Raw genomic sequence first — 19,248 nt, forward strand, 5'->3', positions numbered from 1 at the left:
ATTCAAGTTCTTATTAGTCCCTTCCTAGGAATTTGAGCTGCAGTCAGCCTGAGTTTTAAATGTTGCAATTTCCTGGGTTAATATAAACCAAACATTTTTTATGTATGAAGTAATTTTTATGCTGTGGGTGTGGATTTATGACTGCCACTTAGCTAAGACTAAGGCTAAGCTCATGGTTTGATACTGAGACTTCTGATGTGACAGTCACTCATCTTGTAGGTTGTCTCTTTAACTCCTTAAACTTACATTTTCCACCTTTTTCCTCAGTTAAATCATCTTATACCAAAAATTACCATGCTCTGCATTCAGTGAGACTTGTATTCTTTCAGTAGTTAAAGAAACATAATCCTTCTCAAGAGCTAGTTGAAGAGCATATTATTTTTTAGAAATGTGAATAAAGTTGGCATGCCAGTTTTCTCTGTAGGAGTCAGCCCATGTCAGTCACTTGTTCTGAAAGGAGCACAGGTGAAGGACAAGTGTTGAGGAAAAACACAACCACCTTATTCTGGGACATGAATTATGGAAGGGGAATATTGGTTATGTTTTTTTAAATGCTTGAATGTAAAGTCGATTTTATTCAGATTCTTATTGCTGAGATTTTGTGCACCCAGTCTGTAGAAATCCAAATTTATCTCAGTGTAATGGTTCAGTTACTGAATAGTGAGACCAAAGCAATACAGACATCTGTCTCCTCATAGAGCTATACTTCTTAGTATAATTATGCAAGGTTTTATCTTTCTTCTGGCCCTAAAAACCTGCAGGCATCATATCTCTTGCTTGCATTGACTGAGTTTACGCAAATAAAGATAAGGATGTTAATTACAATGGAGTTTTTGAGCCTTCCCTGGGCAAAACTGATTTATGGCAGCAGAAGTTTTATTTTCAAAGCATTCAGCTCAGAAAGGGTTACATTCCCAACTGCACTCTGCAATATGTTCTTTCCTTTACAAACCTACCAGAGTCTTTGCAACTGGGGTATTGCACACACACACTCACTCCCATGCAAACCAAGTGCTTGTGCCATTTTATGCTGAAGGTGACTCTCCCTGTTCCCTGTGGGGGGAAGCAGCTGGAGTTACAGGGAAAGCTGATGGTTCGTGTAATCACCTCTTCTATTGAGTAACTTGTTTTTCAGTAGTTTCTCATATTCTGAACAGGCCCAAGGACTTCACACAGCAAGTTACATCTGCTGCACTAGTGGTTTTCTTTGGAGCCAGCCTTCAGGTAGACAGTTTTGTTCTCTGAAATACCAAATTGCATGCACAAATTTCCACTCTGAACACAAGTTCAAGAAAAAGACTTTTATTTGTTGCTTGAAGAAAAAATTAATATACAATTTGAAGTTACAGAAATTATTGTGCCCCTCTCAGAGCTGAGGTTGTACAGGTAAATGTTACAGTACCCAAGATAAACATGATGCAAGCAAATAAACTGCAGACATAAACAGGGAACACTACAGTATGTAATTACATCAGCTCACAGGCATAAGGCTGTGGTGCAGTGCAAGAGGCTTGTGTATTAAGAGGTAGTGGAAGTCAATTCAGTAAATGCAGAATCCTTGTATATAAAGACACCTATCAGATACTTCTTGAAGATTATACCCAGTCATCCTGTGGGAAGGCGAAGTATCTTTTGAGGATGACATAGGTTCTGGCCCGAATCTAATGCCATATTGACATCTCCTGAACTTGCAAAAAGGCACCTAAAACCTTTAATCCCTGACAGATTTTCACATTTTCAATAACTAAAATGGCACTGTAAATACTGTAATAACTAAAATACTGTAAATTTTAAAAATTCTCTTTAAAACTGTCACCTAAAGCTGTTAGTCATTTCTTCTCCTAATCCAAAAGCTCTATTCAGTTTTCTGGCTAATGACTGGGGGGGGCTACTGTTGTTTAAATATCTTAATCTTTTTTCTATTAATAGATGACTATAAACAAATGTTATCTGACCTTCTATTTCATGACAGAACTGGGTAAACTCAGCTGTTCAGGATATGCCTTTTGGTGCCTAGAAGTATTTTATTACATTATTTTCATAAAGCAAGACTTTAGGGGAGAAATAGCTTTGCAACAACATCCTAGCATATATGCATAAGAAGTGACTGGATTAAGGAGTGACTGGTTATTACAAGAGGGGCCTGTTGACACAGCAAAACCCATGTGAGGATGGACAGAGGGTTTTCCAGCACTTCAAGAGTCTCACATTTCTTCCAAGAGTATTTCTATTTCTACTTCAATTTCAAAAGATTTCTCCTGCCTGCAGTCAAGGTTTTCTTCATTTCATTAAAGATAATGTCAATATCAAGAAAGAAATATAAATTACACACGTCTGTTTCTCTGGGATTATTTTAGTGGGAAATACAGAATCTCAGTCAAAGTTACTAGGAACTCAAGTCCTGGCTCTCTGGGGAGGTCCCAGATGATTGGAGGTTGGCGAATGTCACCCCAATCCACAAAAAGGGCTGCAAGCAGGACCCTGGCAACTACAGGCCTGTCAGCCTGACCTCTGTGCCTGGCAGGGTTATGGAGCAGTTCATCCTGAGTGCAATCACACAGCACCTTCAGGGTGGACAAGGGATTAGACCCAGCCAGCATGGGTTTAGGAGGGGCAGGTCCTGTCTGACCAACCTGATCTCTTTCTATGATCAGGTGACCCACCTGGTGGATGAGGGGAAGGCTGTGGATGTGGTCTATCTGGACTTCAGCAAGGCCTTTGATACAGTCTCCCATAATATACTCCTGAAAAAGCTGGTAGCCCATGGCTTAGACAAGTGTAGCCTCTCCTGGATTAAGAGCTGGCTGGAGGGTCGGGCCCAGAGAGTGCTGGTGAACGGAGCTGCATCCAGCTGGCGGCCAGTCACCAGTGGTGTTCCCCAGGGGTCTGTGTTGGGTCCAGTCCTGTTTAACATCTTTATTGATGATTTAGATGAGGGGATTGAGTCCATCATCAGCAAATTTGCTGATGACACCAAGTTGGGAGGGAGTGTCGACCTGCTGGAAGGCAGGAGGGCTCTGCAGAGGGATCTGGATAGACTTGAGAGATGGGCTGATTCCAATGGGATGAAGTTCAACAAGGCCAAGTGCCGGGTCCTGCACTTTGGCCACAACAACCCCCTGCAGCGCTACAGGCTGGGCACAGAGTGGCTGGAGAGCAGCCAGGCAGAAAAGGACCTTGGAGTACTAATTGACAGGAAGCTCAACATGAGTCAACAGTGTGCCCAGGTGGCCAAGAAGGCCAATGGGATCCTGTCCTGTATCAAAAATAGCGTGGCCAGCAGGACCAGGGAAGTGATCCTTCCCCTGTACTCTGCATTGGTGAGGCCACACCTTGAGTACTGTGTTCAGTTCTGGGCCCCTCAGTTCAGAAAGGATATTGAGATGCTGGAGCGGGTCCAGAGAAGAGCAACAAGGCTGGTGAAGGGACTGGAGCACAAGTCCTATGGGGAGAGGCTGAGGGAGCTGGGGTTGTTTAGCCTGGAGAAGAGGAGGCTCAGAGGTGACCTCATCACTGTCTATAACTACCTGAAGGGAAGTTATAGCCAGGTGGGGGCTGGTCTCTTCTCCCAGGCACTCAGCAATAGAACAAGGGGGCATGGGCTTAAGCTCTGCCAGGGGAAATTTAAGTTGGATATCAGAAAAAAAATTTTTTACAGAGAGAGTAATCAGGCATTGGAATGGGCTGCCCGGAGAGGTGGTGGATTCACCATCCCTAGAGATCTTTAAATGCAGATTGGACGTGGCGCTGGGTGCCATGATCTAGTAAATGAGCTAGAGTTGGACCAAGGGTTGGACTCGATGATCTTGGAGGTCTTTTCCAACCCAATCGATTCTATGATTCTATGATTCTATGATTAACTTCCTACATCAAAATCCAACTTGTTCAGGAGCAAAATTTTCATTAACAGCAGGAATTGGTCTGCAGATGCTAAGTTCTCTTTTAAGGAGAAGCATATCTGCCTAAGAAAAGTATGGTTTGTGTTGGGTTGTGGCGAATAAAGAACAGGAAAGGATGGTCAGCATTGAAATCCTCTTCAATGACCATGCAAAGCATAGCAATGCCCGCAGTGGCAGCTGCAGCTTCTGTGCCTTCCTCATTCACTTCTACAAAAGCCTTGTGGACAACTTGAGAGAGGAAGAGGTCACGTGCCCCTGACATTCCTGACAAGTCAGCCTTGCCACTGTCAAATACATCCAACAAGCCCATGGCAGCTAAATGTGGCTTAAGGTCATAGCTTTCTTCCAGCTTAAACTTTGGCAAACGCACATTCACGTCAGTAGCGTACAGACGGGCTGGACATGTCCACTCCTGGAGCTTCTCTAAGGTAAGCTGCTTTTCCAGCTAGAAATAAAAAGACAAAGATCATTACATATCACCAGTGTAGTATTTCATTTTTAGTAACATTTACAAGGCTTTAGTTATAAAACACTGTACACAAAACACTATACAAAAATGACCACACCCCTATCTTTGATAGCTACACATAGAACAAACAAATACCATTAAAATTAAAGGGACTCAGTGCAGCTTTTGTTTTCCAAAGTAATGCAGACATTTGCTTCCTGCTGCAATGTAGAGAAGGGATAAATGCCCCAGTAGCAACCTGGTCATTGTTAAACTAAATGGAATTAGCTAATTAAAAATAAGTAACAAAAATCATAATCAAGAGAGCTCGAAGAAGCTGATATGTTCCTGGTCATTTAACAGAAAACAGTCCCACTCCTTCATGGCTGAGAAAACCAAGACTTTCAAAGGTAATGAAAGAAAAGTTCTGTCATCAAAACATCAAAAACAAACAATCTAGACACGTTAATTCTCACAGCTAACTCTGTTTTCAGTTTCCATCATGGTCGAGTCCAGCAAGCCAGAGCACACTTGAACACAAGCTACAAAATCCGAACAGAACTTCTCTTCCTGATCCAGCACATGCACATACATATTCTTTACTGTTAAGTTAGTAGAGTTGTCTAAAACTACACTTGATGGATATGAGACTCTCAGAACAAGGGTTCATTAAGGCTTTAATTTTGAATGAGTGAGCTTAAGAACACTGAACAACTGCATTAGCTTAGAAGGGTCACCTTCTGCAGCCCAGTGGAGTCATCTTCAATGTCATCAGGCAACAGGATGATCATACTAAGTTCTCTTCCTTTGTAAGGCAGCTCTAAAACACGGATCTTCTCTTCAGGGATGTAGCCAAAATTAAATTTATTTTTCTGATACATCATTTTCACTGTCTTTCTTTCATTCTGGATAGATAAAAGGTAACAAAAGTAACAGTTAAGGAAGTACTCATTTAAAGAACTGATAGGAAACAAGTAAGTTAAAACTGCATTTTTGCATAAACTTTTCGTCCCATTATATCAGGCGATTATAAAACTGCTTTTGTGAGACTCCTGCCTGTTTAATAACAGTTTCCTTTGAAGATAGAATGAGTTTGTATTATATTTATTATCCTTTGGCTTCTACAGCACCGTCCTTGCAGGACCTGAATCAATTTCTGTGAGTTGCTGTACCTTTATATTGCTCTAGACACAAAAATGACCATGTTAAGTCAACAATGATCCACTCTGTTTGGCACATGTGATTGTATACAGTATCTTGTAAAGCTGTTAACATAAGCAGAATATAGAATAAGAAAATGGGGCTTAATCAAAATGTGCTACCATTTTAGCACTGCTTTCCTAGCATCACAAACAGGCACAGTTCACAACTGCTGAAGTGCCAGATGACAGAAACTCTGCTAGGCCCTAATATAGATTAGAGGTGAGAATTGTCTCTTACACTGTTCCAGTAAGTGAGGCAACAAACAGCTTGCTGAATACAGACAAATACTAAAATCCATAAAAAATTATTTCAGGTGAACTGAAAACATCCTTTAAAGACCTTGTGTTTCTTAATTATTTTATCTGTAAGCAAAGCTTTACTTTAGCATCTATATTACTTGACATTTCCATTACATACACACTACCAAGGTGTATCTGTATTACCTTACTTGACCGAAATGGCATCTCAGTGGTGTCAACTTCTTCAAACTTCTCTGCCCAGTCCCCTTTGAAATAAATGGCGTTCACCAGTACGAGCCTGGTCGAGCTATCAACTGAGCCTTCAGACAGCAGATCAGGGATTTTACCTTCAGAGGCAGCAGGAAAAAATAGTCATAACAAAATCTATTAATAAGTCAATGGCATAGAAAACTTATATGAAGAAACTGATGTTAGAGGAATACTACAAATATAAAATTCTCGTCCATTCTGCAATGTATTTCTGTACCTGTCTCTCTACTTTACCATGTTTTTTAATTTTTTAAAAAGTGTTTTGATAAGTAATTTGATGAAAATATAGTATTTTTAACTTAAAACTGTCATATTTGACTCATAACACAAGAACTAGAAAACATCCACATTAAGGATTACTGAATTTAGAACTATGTACACAATATGAACTAAGACTGTCTTAAAAAAATTCTCCAACTCATGAGTATGTGTTTATTTACGCATCTCTCGTGCACTTATAGCCTGAATACAAAAAAAAATAGAAACTTCTCAAGATTTATAGAACTGCTTAAATGTCTTGCTCATGTAATTTCTGGTTTTGTCAATACATCAAATGAATATCCCAGAGCAGAATTAAGCAGTTCTAAAGACAGCAGAGAAAAAAGCGTATTCCTGCTCCCAAAGTATGGAAGAAACGCTGGCAGTTAGTCTGTTAACCAAAGTAGTTTACCTTCTGTTTTCTTCTCAACCCACTGGTTAATTTCTTTTCTGGCTTCATTGTAAGCCTGAAGAAAGTCAACTGTAGCCAAATCAGCTCCATATAATTTCCGTGTATTAGTCAGGAAATCCTAGATTTTGGAACGATAAGAATAGACTTCACTGCATGCAGAGAAGAAAACATCTAATTGTGAGGTAGATAAGGTCTACTCAAACAGCCGGCCACCTGCTCTGAGGTGGGGCTCTAACAGTGCATTGCCTGGGGGGGTTCCTGAGGTTGGCAGGGTTTTTTCCACTCAGAGTAAGCCTCGCAGTACATCAGCCACATCTACAGCTGATGGGGTTCTTACTGCAGGTGTTGCAGTATTTACCTGTCATTCTCCTGAAACAGGCTCAAGCACAGCTAGGATAAAACAAAACTCTCTGAAAATAGCTGAAGAAGGATAAAAATAGCCACCTAGGTGTACACAAAGTTATAACTTGCTAGTGAAAGAGGCATGTTCTTAAGACATACTGGCCATCCCCTCCCAAACAAATAGTATTACTAAAATATTTAAGTAATGCAGTACTAGACCAATGAAAATCCTAAAAAACTCATTGCAACAGAAACATAACTGGTTGTATCCTAAAAGCTGGGTGCAACAGAGTGGGATGCTACTGTGAACTAAAAACCTACACAAGTGATTCTTCTCTTGAGCCTGAGCACAGCAGAAGCAAACACACATTGAAAAGAATTTGTGTCACATCCTTTAGGTGAGATGCACAGGTGCCTATAGCTATGAAAATGCATATGCAAGTGTGCAATACTTTTGTCAGCTGCCCAGTAACATTTAGAAATATGCCTGGAAATAGTTGTACTTCACAAACACTCAAACAGTTGCATTTTCACCCCAGGTTCCACCACACCCCACCATGCTGTGCAGCAGCGTACCGGCAGAAAGCTGTAGGACTTCTCTCCAAAAAGCCGACTGGCAAGTCGCAAGAGATAGGGAGCATTGCTTCTGTTTATATCCATTGTCAGAGTCTGAAATCTTGAATGAATGTCTTTAACTTTGTCAAAATGAAGTGTCTGAAACAAAAGAAATTAACTAGTTGTTGTTAATACTGTCTTAAAAGAAAATACAGTGTATCTGTAGGGTAGGCCTGACCCAGCAGGAAGGTAGGCTGGAGAAAGAGAAAAGAAAAGGCCAAAAGCTGCTTGGAGACTTCTGTAAACCTCAAAGAATTAATCAAACTGTTTCTGGGTGCTACGATGCCCATGTCAGTGACTTGTATTGTGCTCCTGGTTTACACAGTCACAGGTGAAGCCGTTTAGTCCTGTGTGCATGATGTCTGCATGCTTCTCCTCTGTGCACCACTAAGCCCAAGAACTGAATCCCAGGTGGGGAATTGAAAAGAGAGATAATGCTATGGAGACACTTTTCGTTTACTGGTTCCCCCTTTGGCCCAAGGGAACCTAGGGTTTTGCTTTTCAGAACATTCAATCACCACTAGCACAGGTGAGGTCTTAAGAAAACTTACAGCAATTATATGTTATTATTTTACAAAAATATAATTAAATAATAACAGTAATTATTACAATAAAATAAAATAAAATAAAATAAAATAAAAATGAAATGCATTACTCAAATTTCTCTTTGCTAGTGCTTTCTTTCCCAGAGTGAAGCTGTTTCACCAAGACTTACAGATACAACAGCAGAAGCTGCCAGATCTCAGACAAGGAAGGCTAGACCAAAGCAGGGACATTCACATTCTAACTTAAACCACACATTTCCCAGTATGGAAGGCTGCTATGAAGCAGTCATTGGATTCAAAGGGAAGCCTTCACTTCCTTTCACTGGGTTTTGGTCAGACTTTGCTGCCCACCTTAGTGGAAGATGTGTTGCACAGATGAATGGCCAAGAAAAATATCACAGAACCAATTTACAACAGAACTATGATCACGGAAACAAATTGCTGTATGCTTGCAAATAGCTCTTGACAGTTACTAATTATTGCCTCTTTAATTAGCACTGTGTTCATAAGTGAAGTACTATTGGTACAGGAACACACCCTATTGAGGATGAGTGTGTTGAAACACATTTATTCCCCCCAAGTTCCTGTTGCATGATTTTTGCAGTCAGTAGGTTTATCCTAGGTGGGGCTGTCTGTCTGATTACATGAAATACGTTCAAACTCTGTTTGAACAACGAGCTAGAAAGCAATTTTATTGTCTTATTGAGTAAGCACAGCAATACTCAACAGTATAAAACAGTTCCTCCTGAAGTCCAGAATACAAAGGTGAAATTATTCATAGGCAACTGCATGATGATGAATGCAATGAGAAATCTCATACGCCCTTTTTCCAGTGCTAGCCTAAGAAAGGGGCAAAGAACAACAGTGAGGGAGTCCCTTCTGTGATGGAGATTTCAGGAGAAACTGGCACACCCCTGTGTACAGCATTTTCCACTGAATAAGGTTTGTTTTAAACTATCCTACCTAACCTAAGGCTATGGTAAGGATAACCATGCAGGCTTAGCTCCTCTGAGATATCTGATTGCCTAGCTGTTACTAAGATATTGATACTTAGGTAGCATCACCATGTATCATCATAGTTGTTACACTTTTATTGTGCCTTTTACAAAATACAATGTGTATTAACAATGAGCATACTATTGGTGACCTTTTGTTATAAAGTAAAAAGTTTGTCTAAATCTCCCATGAAAACTCATAAGGCCTTGCTGCTGGAATTTCTGATCAATTTAAAAGGAGACTGATTTATGTATCTAGTTTCCTACTTCAAGAAATAACAAGTGAAATTAAATGTGAAACAAGTGCCATGGAAAATATAGAAACAGGGCTCTGGAAAAGGGCAGGCAAAAGGTAACTAAATGCAGAAAAGAGTCTAAGGAAGATTCACTGTACATGAGAGAAATCTTGTCCTGAGCACATAAAAATAATGCCCTTTTTTCATCTTTCCTCCTTTAAAACACAACCACTTTTACTGTAAATAAATATGCAAGTTGTTTTGGTTTGGGTTTTTTTTTGGTTTGGTTTTTTTTTTTTTTACTAACCTTCAGCACCTGGGCCTCTGTATTACCTTTTGCCCCCAAAACGACCATGGCCATTGCAGCAGAGACACTGACAGGAGAGAAGAAAACATTTCCTGTTGGGTTGGCCTCATTAAACCTTCTGAATAGATCCAGTGCAAATCTGCTGTTGGCATCAGGCAGGTTCTCCATGGTTATAGCTGAAAAAGAACCAGTTGATAAGGACCTTGGGAAACACTCTACAAACACTTTACCTAACCTTGTGTGACTCACAGAGTAAAGACTGGATTAAACTGATTGCAGCTGCATACTGAAACAGCAAGTGTCATTGTCAGTCCATCTTTTTCTTGAAAAAAAAAGTCACATTGAAAATGCAGGAGGAAGGGGGTAGTTTCCATGTAAATTGTATATTTCAGCCTTCCTTAGCACACTAACTTTATAGACATTATTTTAAAAAACTTCCTTGCCTTCTGATCTGAAATTGGGAGCACATGTGCTGGTAGGAGTGCAATTTGAAGTCCCTCAGCCTCACAGACCCAGTACACCACAGGGATCTCACTTTCGCAGTTCTCCCCCACTCTTCTACCCACACCCTGCACAGGAGACGTCTTCACGGTACAAAAACCATGGCCTGAAACGTGTCAATGCTGCCAAAGCTTCGGGGCCCGCTGACCTTCAGCGGTGTAAAGCACCGCCGTCCCTCCAGCCTGAGCTGCCGGGAGCAACTGAGCTGCCTGCGCGCTGCATCCAGAACACACACCCCGAGTCCCTGCGGAGCTGCGCGGCCCTAAAGGCACGGGCAGGGAGCGAGGGGGTCTGAGAGCTGCAGGGGACGTACCGCTCAGCGAAGGCAGAAGCGAAGTGCAGAACAGACAGAGGCTCAGGGCTGCCACTGTACGGCCAGAGCAGCGGTTCATTTTCGGGAGATGGTCACAAGTGTGCCCTTGGAGAGGCGTGAAAGGTGCAAGGACTGTGTCACTCAGAAACAACCCACCCAAAGGCCACTGGCAGTACTGCTGGATGCTGTGCAACCTTCTTGCATTCCCGGCGCGGATTCCGGCTGCTCTGTGCCTGTTTGCAGCCGGACTGTCTCTTTGACTGTTTCTCTCCAGACCCAACTGCGCGGAGGAGTTTACACCAAAATTTTCGTACTTCCTTCACAGTCTTTCCTACAGCAATTGCAGAACATCACTACTCACTTCCTCCGACAGACGAATAAACACCCGGCAGCTCTGCAACGTTCTAATCGAGCCCTACGCTAAAGAACACCCACTAAGACCCCTAGAAATTTACAAACCCAATGCGAGCTTTCGGTTATTTACACCTCCGAACCGAGCAAGTTATTCACCCAAACCAGCTGTTTGAGAGCTCCCCGCCCCGCGCAGACCCCTCCGCTGCGCGGCGAGAGAGGAAAAAAATCCCCCATTTTTGTCCAGTTACCGTCTCTTTCCCGTAGGCTGCCCCGAGGGCGGGGACAGAGGGAGCCCGGCGGAGCTGCAGCGCAGCCAAGGGCCGCTCGGCGCCTACCTTCGGGGACAGCGGGAGCGCAGCCGGGATGGGATGGATGATGGGAAGGCCAACTGCAGTGACAGCGCGGGGACACTCGCGGGGACCCCGCCGGGGCGGGGCGAGCGGAGTGAGAGGCGGGGCGGCAGGGCAGGTGTTACACTGCGGCCGTTCCGGTGCCCGCGGGGATGGCACGGCTTTCCCGGCGGGGAAAAGAAGGAAAGGGGGAGCTTCGGGTGTGAGATTAACCAACAAACGTCTCCTGCGCGAGTGGGGCAGGATGGAGGATTTTTAGCCTCGTGGGACAAGCGCACCCCGCCCGCCCAAGGCAGCGCGTCTCTGTCTTCCCACCTGCGTCTCAACGCTCAAATTTTAAGTCAGTTATTTTGCTTTCTTTTTTTTCTCTTTCTTTCTTCTTTCTTTTTTCTTTCTTTTTCTTTCTTTTTCTTTCTTTTTCTTTCTTTTTCTTTCTTTCTTTCTTTCTTTCTTTCTTTCTTTCTTTCTTTCTTTCTTTCTTTCTTTCTTTCTTTCTTTCTTTCTTTCTTTCTTTCTTTCCTTTCTTTTCTTTTTTTCTCTTTCTTTCCTTCATTTCCTTCCTTTCCTTTCCTTCCTTCCTTGCTTTCTCTTTGAAGAAAGTAAGGTTTTCTTTGGTTTAACACAATTTTTGCTCTTTTGGATGACGATCACCAAGACACAATTTGAAGCTGTGCACAAAAGCCAAGAAGCAGCGGTGCAGCCTGGCCAAGAAACCATCAATTCCCTGGAGAATCCCTTACTGGAAGTCCTTGCAAGGCCAAGCTCTCACTTCTTGGCAACCCAACTAAGCACTTCAGGTTTCACAATCCAGCAAATCTCATGTTCCACAATGAATACCAAAGAAGCTACATAGAAGCCAGTAGTACTCTATCAAGAAACAACTGGCTATTTTTTTCATACAAGTGATTTTAAAAAATGTAGAAAATTTAAATGAAGAAAAGAAGTAGAGTCCAACAGTGCTTACAGTTCTTTTATTACTGTACGAACAGAATTCGCAAAACACCTCCTTGTATAAGGAAAACGGTTTCAGCTCTATCATTCATGTTATACAGTTAAACTACACTCTTTGTTAAAAGACTAGAAAAAGGTGACAGGTGATAAACCCAAGTGTCCCGTGGTGATGGTTCTCACCCCACAAATACCTATAAGGACATCTGCTCCACCAACATATATTTATTTCCATTCCTGATAAAGTGCTTGTCCTGTTCTTTGCCAAAAAAATCCATCTAAGAAAGGATGTTGAACAACACCTGGGACAGGCTACCAAAGACTCCTTTCATCTCTAGAGAATGTATCAAGGCACTAAAAATATATCACTGAAAGAAAAAAATGGGGAAGGAGACAGCTGCTAAAAAGGTGCTGCAGCCTCGACAAAAGCAAAAGTAACTTCTGCTTTCCCAAGGTCTCTCACTACCTAACTCTACCTGCTGGACACCAGAAGGGAAGTCAAGCACAGAAGTGAGAAGTGCGATGTTACTTCTGTGAGCAAGAACTTGGAGACGTCTGCATGCAAGTGCACAAGGGGAGAGGTGTTTTACATGGCACTTGCTGGGGAGCTCTAACCAGCTCTGTTATTCAACAGAGGAGGGTTAAGGTAGAGTCAGAGTGACAATTAGTGCAAGAAGAGTCAGCCTGTTCTAGAGAAATGTCTACTGTGGAATGGCACCTATCCTGCCAAGACATGTCCTCTTCACGGAGAGCAAAACCTGCCACAGAACAGAATGCTGCAAGTTTTGTTATGCCGGATGAAGAAGAGGAAGGGATGATCAGCAGTGAAATCCCGAATGACCACTTTAAAGCAGTACCGGACGAGTCCTGCTGTGGCAGCAGCAGCTTCAGTGCCTTCTTCCTTCACTTCCACAAAGCACTTGTGAACCACCTCAGACAGCACCAGCTCATTGCCAGATGAGATTTCTGAAAAGTCAGCCTTGCCCAACTCAAAGGCATCAGGCATTCCCATGCTGCTCAGAATGGGTTTCAGAGCATAATCTTCTTCCAGCTTAAATCTGGGTAAGGACACCCTCACCAGTTTAGAGGTCATCATTTCAGGATTGATCCAATCTGTGAGCTTCTCATATGCAAGTTCTCTTTCCAGCTAAAAAAAAAGCCAGATTTACATAATTAAAATGAGAAGAGAGTTGATGTTACATAGTCAGAAGTAGTGACTACTGTGTTTGTTTACCTTCTATATAACATGCAGCATTTTTTGTCCAGGTTTTAGAGTGTCTATTGGAGTTCTTTAATTTTTACATATGGGAAACAAAGGCACAGAACTGCTGACCAAGTTGCAAAGAAACTGAACCCAGTTCTTCTGCCTCTTAACCAAAGGTTCCTCCTTATGTTAACAGAGTGATGAAAACATCTGCTCACAAGGCCCTTCACGTGGTAGAAAACCTTATGAATGAATTCCTTGTCCAGAGCACACAACAGCACAGGCATGTATCCTATCTCCATAACTGAAGAGATCCTACCCGTTCCTATGAGCTGCAGGACTATGTGCTGTACCAGACTTTCTGCCTTCCAAGGATACAGCCTGTCTTTGCATCCAGCTCAACCACTTACTCTTTCCAAACCGGTGGATCCATCCTGGATTGCATCAGGGAGCAGGATGATCATGCTGAGTTCATTACCGATGTAGGGCAGCTCAAGGATTTTGGTCTGCAAGTCCTCAATATAGGCCATGTTGAATCTGTCTTTCTTGAACATCATCTGCACAGGTTTGGTCTCATTCTAAAAATAACAATATGTCAACAGTTAGTGCTGAGCTACTATGCTGGTCTCAAAATACCAACCAGGCAGCCAGTTCCTGAGGGCTTTGGAGAATTTGACCAAGGAGAACCAACCACACACCACAGAGTGCAGACATAGCACTGACTTTTGTAAAGCACGGGGTAAAAACTGCCCATGTTTAGTAGCACTGCACAATTTTCCACCACAAATCAAAAGGCAGATCATTCATCAGCACTACATCCTGCTGGTGTTGCATCTTGAAACCTGGTCCTGGCTTTGCACAGCTTCAAAGAAGAGAAAATGGAATAGTGTCTCTGCATACTCAGCCAGCTTGTTCAACACATTTCAACAGTGAGAGGACAAGGTGTCAGGAACCAAGTCAGTCCAGCAGTCTCTCAAGTGCTGCAGGAGGTACAATTGACTGAGCAGGAACAGTCCCAATTTGAAAAGTGGTATTAACCATTTTGAAAATCCTCGAATATATTTCACCATTGATAAAGGGACACTTGCAAGTCGGCCATGAGGGCTTCTATTTTGCATAATGTTTCTTGAAAGCAGCTGAGCTAAGGAAGACTTGTTACCATTTCTTGTTCATGACACCTGGAGGCCAACCCAGAGGTGGCGGGGATCCTGTAGGGCAGCCATGACCTGCTCATGACAGCAGTCAAGTCTTCCTCAATAGCCCTGATCAACTTCTAAATGCAAGACAGTATAACAAGAGGTCTTAAAGGGAGATTTTTTCCATTTATTTTGGATCAATCCACTCATGCAGCAAAAAACCACTGAAGACTTATATCCACAAGTTTTTGTACCTGTCTTCATCTAATCATAATGTTTGTAGTAATTACAGGAAACTTCACAGAAGCTCAGCAAAGGAAGTGTCCATAGGAAAGGGAGGAGACATAAGAAATTTCATACAGCCTACCCAAGGTAAACTTGCTTGAATGATTTCTTATTTTCTTAGAGTGAAATATGTTCACTTCAGAGTACTTCACATTAACAGCATCTTGACATCAAGTTAGCACATTTTACCTTGTTAATATGAAATGGCTGTACTGTGGTTTTCTCTTTGTCAAAATGCTTTTCCCAGTTGCCTTTGAAATAGACGGCATTCACCAACACAAGTCTAGTCATGGAATTGAGAATCCCCTCTGCCAACAGGTTCTGAATTTTACCTTTATGGTACAGAGAAAAACACCATTTTTTAATTATTTAACATCTATATATTTATTCTCCAACAAAATATCTCCTCCGCAATTAATACACAATAGAGAAGAGAATTACATACCACACAGAGGAAGAGCTCAACATTTGCCTTAATTCACCACCTTATATGCTGAAACAGCTCTTTACCCAAGCCATGGCCACCAGCAGATACAAAAGGCCACTAAGCAAATCACTCACCTTCAGTCCTTTCCTCTACCCAGCCATTTATTTGTTTTCTGGAATCCTCCCAAGCATGCACAAAGTCAGTCGCTTCCAGGCCAGCATGGTAGGACTTCTGACTCGACTCTAGAAATGACTAACAGGGACATAAACAACAGATTTGCAGCAAGACATTTTACTCTCACTCAAACACAGGTGATTCGTAACTACACCAAAAAAATCTGCCCACTTTCCTCCCTCAGCTTCATAGAAAACCATTAAAGTTCTGGCTGACACAGGATTTGTAAAAACTACTTAAACTAGGAATTCTTTCTGTGTTATTAAGTCAAATGGTTTCTTTATTGTGCTACAAACTTCAAGGGAACTTCACTGAGAAAAGAAGTGCTTAGTGTTTTTGTTGGGTTTTCTTCTTTGTGCTTCAGTGAGACAACATATGATTTTTTAAGCTATTCTCTACTTAAATGGAAGCATTACAGTTCCCAGACTAATGATATTTCTTAGACAGGATAAAACATCCCTTCTCTTTGATCTAATATAGTTATGCCTTTAGTACACAGATGCAATGTTGGAGACTACTGTCCATGTAGTTTTTATGAAACAACAGCACACTTCATAGAAAGAAACACTGTAAATCACACCCAGGGGAAAAAAAATAGAGCCTTACTTGTTCTCACATTTAAAGCAATGTGTATAATGCAGATTCTGTTGTTCTTATTGAGATCTTCTGATAAGGAAAATCATAAAAGTACTGTATTCTAGAGCACTTACCTAAGCAAGAAAATCTACACGATACTGCCCAGGCTGAAAAGCGATAAAAATTTCTCGGGTCATATTTTCACAGGAGGAAGGAAAGAAATAGATCAAACATTTCTACAGAGCCAAAAGGAGGAATGCACCACAGAATCCTGGAGTTGTAGAGTAGAGACTGATGGATTTTACCCTACTTTGCAATATTCAGATCACAGGTGCTCAAAAATTAATTCTTCCACCAAGATCAGATACCAAGCTCTGGCCTCATCTATTGCATTCCTGGGTCCCAGCCTAGAAAATATGCAAAGCAAAGCCCAAAGCCTGCCTTTGAACTCAAAAACAGAGAGGTACCAAGTACATGTCTGTGAAAAATGCCACAAATGTAATGGTTACTCACTGAGAGAAACTCAAATGTCTTTTCCCCATAAAGCCGGTTTGCAGTTCTCAGGATGTATTTGGTGTTTGGATCATTAATGTCAGAGAGAAGGGATTGATACCCATTGTGAGCATCCTCGGCTTTGTTCAGACACAGAACCTGCACAAAGACAAACATCCTCAGCAGAGTGCTTACCTTCTCTAAAAACACCTGCTGCAGCAAAATTCTTGTGGTTGTTAAAGGAATGGCGGGCTCAACACTGTCACTTGAAGCCAAAAGATTTTTCATCACACCTCCCAGCTGGAGCTTATCATGCAAGGCACATCTGATGCACCCAGCCAGATGTTGTACAAGGAATAAATGAGGGAGCACAGGAGTCAGCAATACTGAGTTTGGTTCCCTCAAGCCAAGCAGTGGAGGACCACAGAATGGCTGAGGTGGGAAGAGACCTCTGAGACGAGGTTACAACTCTCTGCCCAATGAAAGGACATCTACAGCCAGTGGCCCAGGACTTGGGTCCAGAGACATTTTGAGTAAGTCCAGCATGACAAAAATATGATTTTGGAGAAGTTATAGGTTTCAGTAGCAGCAAAATTTGACATTCTAGTCCTCTTCCACTTTAGAAAAGAGGCAAACATCACAACAGAAATGACTGATTGTTCATTTCATACTGTCAATTCATAAGATAAACATATGCCAAGGAGTAATTGCCAACTGAGCAAGTTTAAACAGCAAAAAAATAAATCAAGGTGCAGCTACCAGTTTGACATGCAGATTGCATAATTTTTTTTATATTCCTGCCTACATTTTAAAACATGTATCATCTGACAATAAACCCAAATAAGAAAGCAGAAGAAAATATTCTACATAGATAGAGATTCATCAAATCAACCAAAAAAATCCCAAGTACTCCTAATGAAATACAGAAACAAAATCTCTCTGTCTGCAAAGAATCAAAAATCACCACACACAACAAAACCCAGAAATCTTTTCATTTCACACTGGACAAAAATTCTCCTATAAATACCACGAAAACACATTCTGCTTACACACAAACCAAAGAAACACCTCTGCTCTCTCACACCACAGGGACAATCTTAGTTTAGCAGCACTGCACATGACAGACTAGAAGACAAATTTGTTGCTCAGATGTTCCCATCACATTCAATACACTAAGTTTATTTTCACCTACCTTTGTTATTTGGGCTTCCGTGTTACCTTTTGAACCCAGCAAAAGCATGGACAAAGCAGAAGAAATACTAAAAGGGGAAAAGAAGACATTCTGCCCACTCTTCTTCTCACACAGCTTTCTCAACAGGTCCAGTGCAAAAGTGGTATTTGCTGCACAGAGGCTTTCCATGGCTCCAAGCCTGGGAGATAAAACACAGAACAAGAACGGATCAAATGGATTTGAACACAAAAACGCTGTTTCTCTCTTTTACATCTCCCAGCATAAACTAGCCAGCAAATGTCATCATTATCTTGGAACATTATCAGCTCACTGATAAACTGATTAGGTGGCAAAACCACCTTGAAAAGCTCATATTACTCACTTGAGTTCCTTTAGGAATTAACTGTCTGCTTTTGTATTTCAAGCCCATATCTACAAAATATTAAATCTTTTTAGATGATCAGGCACAACAGCACTTCGTTCAGTACTTTCGGAAAGAAGGCTCACTTGAATTCACAAAGAAAATAATTTGCCCTTATATGAAAACCAGACCATAACGTTAGACATCTGAACAACAGAATTAAAAATTCTTACTTTCTGTAAGTCTACTGATGTTCAGTAGGACCTACAGTTCACTCTTACGTGTGCCCTCTGTGTTTGAAACCTGGGAGAATCAGCAGAATGACTTTACCTGCAAGACACAAAAGCAGCAAGAATTTCATTCTCTATGCATCTTTCGCTTGAAATAAAAGTGTGACATGCAAAAAAATTACCTTTTTCTCCCAGATAAACTATATACTCCACTTTTACTTACCACACTCAGTTAATGGCATTAGTTAAAAAAATTCCTTGCCTTGACATTGGAAGCATGTGAACTGGCACCTCTGCAGGTTAATGCTCTTTGCCTCCCACACCCAGCACGCCCCACACATCTCACTCCCGCAGCTTTGACCCTGCTTCTTACAGCCCAACTCTCCCACTTGCCTGTATCCTTTCAGACCCAGCTACGTGAAGGAGTTCGCACCACAATGTTGGGATTTCCAGGGCACGCTTCCTACGGGCATTGCAAAAGAGCACTCTCAGCTTTCTCCGACAGACGGATACTCGCCCGCCAGATTTGCAATCTTCTTTTCTCGAACTAAAACCACCGCCGCCCTCCCGCCCCCCAAAGACAAACCAAAACCCTAAAGCGCACTTTGATGTACTTGCACCACCCGAGCGAGCCTCTCCCCCAAACCATCCACGTTCCAGCCTCCATCCCGCGCTGCCGGACCAGCTTTTGGCGGAGACAAGAAGAATTTCCGCGTTTCTTCCCGTTGCCGCCCCATTGCCGCGGATGCCCCGGGGCGGGGGCAGGGGCGGAGGCTGCCCCGCTGCCCTCCCGCCCCGCGCAGCCCCAGCGCAGCCGAGCCCGCTGGGCCGCAGCCCTGCCCGGCCGGAGCAGCGGCCACAACCGCGGGGACACCGCCCGGCTGGGGCAGCCACACCCAAGCCAGGTGTGCTCTGTCCAGAACTGCTTTCTTGATAAGACAGATTGAAAAATACTTG

At 42.3% G+C, this 19,248-nt stretch overlaps 2 protein-coding genes across 14 annotated transcripts; both read right to left on the reverse strand.

Annotated features, from left to right (window-relative positions):
- Window positions 1–3,351: 3,351 nt before the first annotated feature.
- On the reverse strand, window positions 3,352–11,369 carry LOC139671098 (leukocyte elastase inhibitor-like). Of its 5 annotated transcripts, none has more exons than XM_071553359.1 (7): window positions 11,186–11,271; window positions 9,770–9,945; window positions 7,648–7,785; window positions 6,730–6,847; window positions 5,994–6,136; window positions 5,085–5,252; window positions 3,353–4,344 (listed from the first exon to the last, which is right to left on the reverse strand). In XM_071553359.1, exons 2-7 carry the CDS (start codon window positions 9,935–9,937, stop codon window positions 3,943–3,945), a joined length of 1,137 nt encoding a protein of 378 aa, XP_071409460.1. In that variant the 5' UTR covers window positions 9,938–9,945; window positions 11,186–11,271; the 3' UTR covers window positions 3,353–3,942. The 5 variants fall into 5 exon arrangements, with proteins under 5 accessions (XP_071409461.1, XP_071409460.1, XP_071409462.1 ...); XM_071553361.1 differs by lacking the exon at window positions 11,186–11,271 and adding an exon at window positions 10,740–10,892; XM_071553358.1 differs by lacking the exon at window positions 11,186–11,271 and adding an exon at window positions 10,584–10,726.
- Window positions 11,370–12,242: 873 nt separating this feature from the next.
- On the reverse strand, window positions 12,243–19,071 carry LOC139671099 (leukocyte elastase inhibitor-like). 9 transcript variants are annotated; one of them, XM_071553365.1, is made up of 9 exons: window positions 18,896–19,071; window positions 18,685–18,754; window positions 18,330–18,391; window positions 17,722–17,899; window positions 16,551–16,688; window positions 15,422–15,539; window positions 15,050–15,192; window positions 13,850–14,017; window positions 12,243–13,382 (listed from the first exon to the last, which is right to left on the reverse strand). In XM_071553365.1, exons 4-9 carry the CDS (start codon window positions 17,887–17,889, stop codon window positions 12,978–12,980), a joined length of 1,140 nt encoding a protein of 379 aa, XP_071409466.1. In that variant the 5' UTR covers window positions 17,890–17,899; window positions 18,330–18,391; window positions 18,685–18,754; window positions 18,896–19,071; the 3' UTR covers window positions 12,243–12,977. The 9 variants fall into 9 exon arrangements, with proteins under 9 accessions (XP_071409466.1, XP_071409469.1, XP_071409465.1 ...); XM_071553368.1 differs by having other exon boundaries at window positions 18,295–18,391; window positions 18,906–19,070; XM_071553364.1 differs by having other exon boundaries at window positions 18,295–18,391; window positions 18,896–19,070.
- Window positions 19,072–19,248: the final 177 nt, after the last annotated feature.

This window comes from Pithys albifrons, chromosome 4 (assembly GCF_047495875.1).
Source record: "Pithys albifrons albifrons isolate INPA30051 chromosome 4, PitAlb_v1, whole genome shotgun sequence".
Classification (NCBI taxonomy): domain Eukaryota; kingdom Metazoa; phylum Chordata; class Aves; order Passeriformes; family Thamnophilidae; genus Pithys; species Pithys albifrons.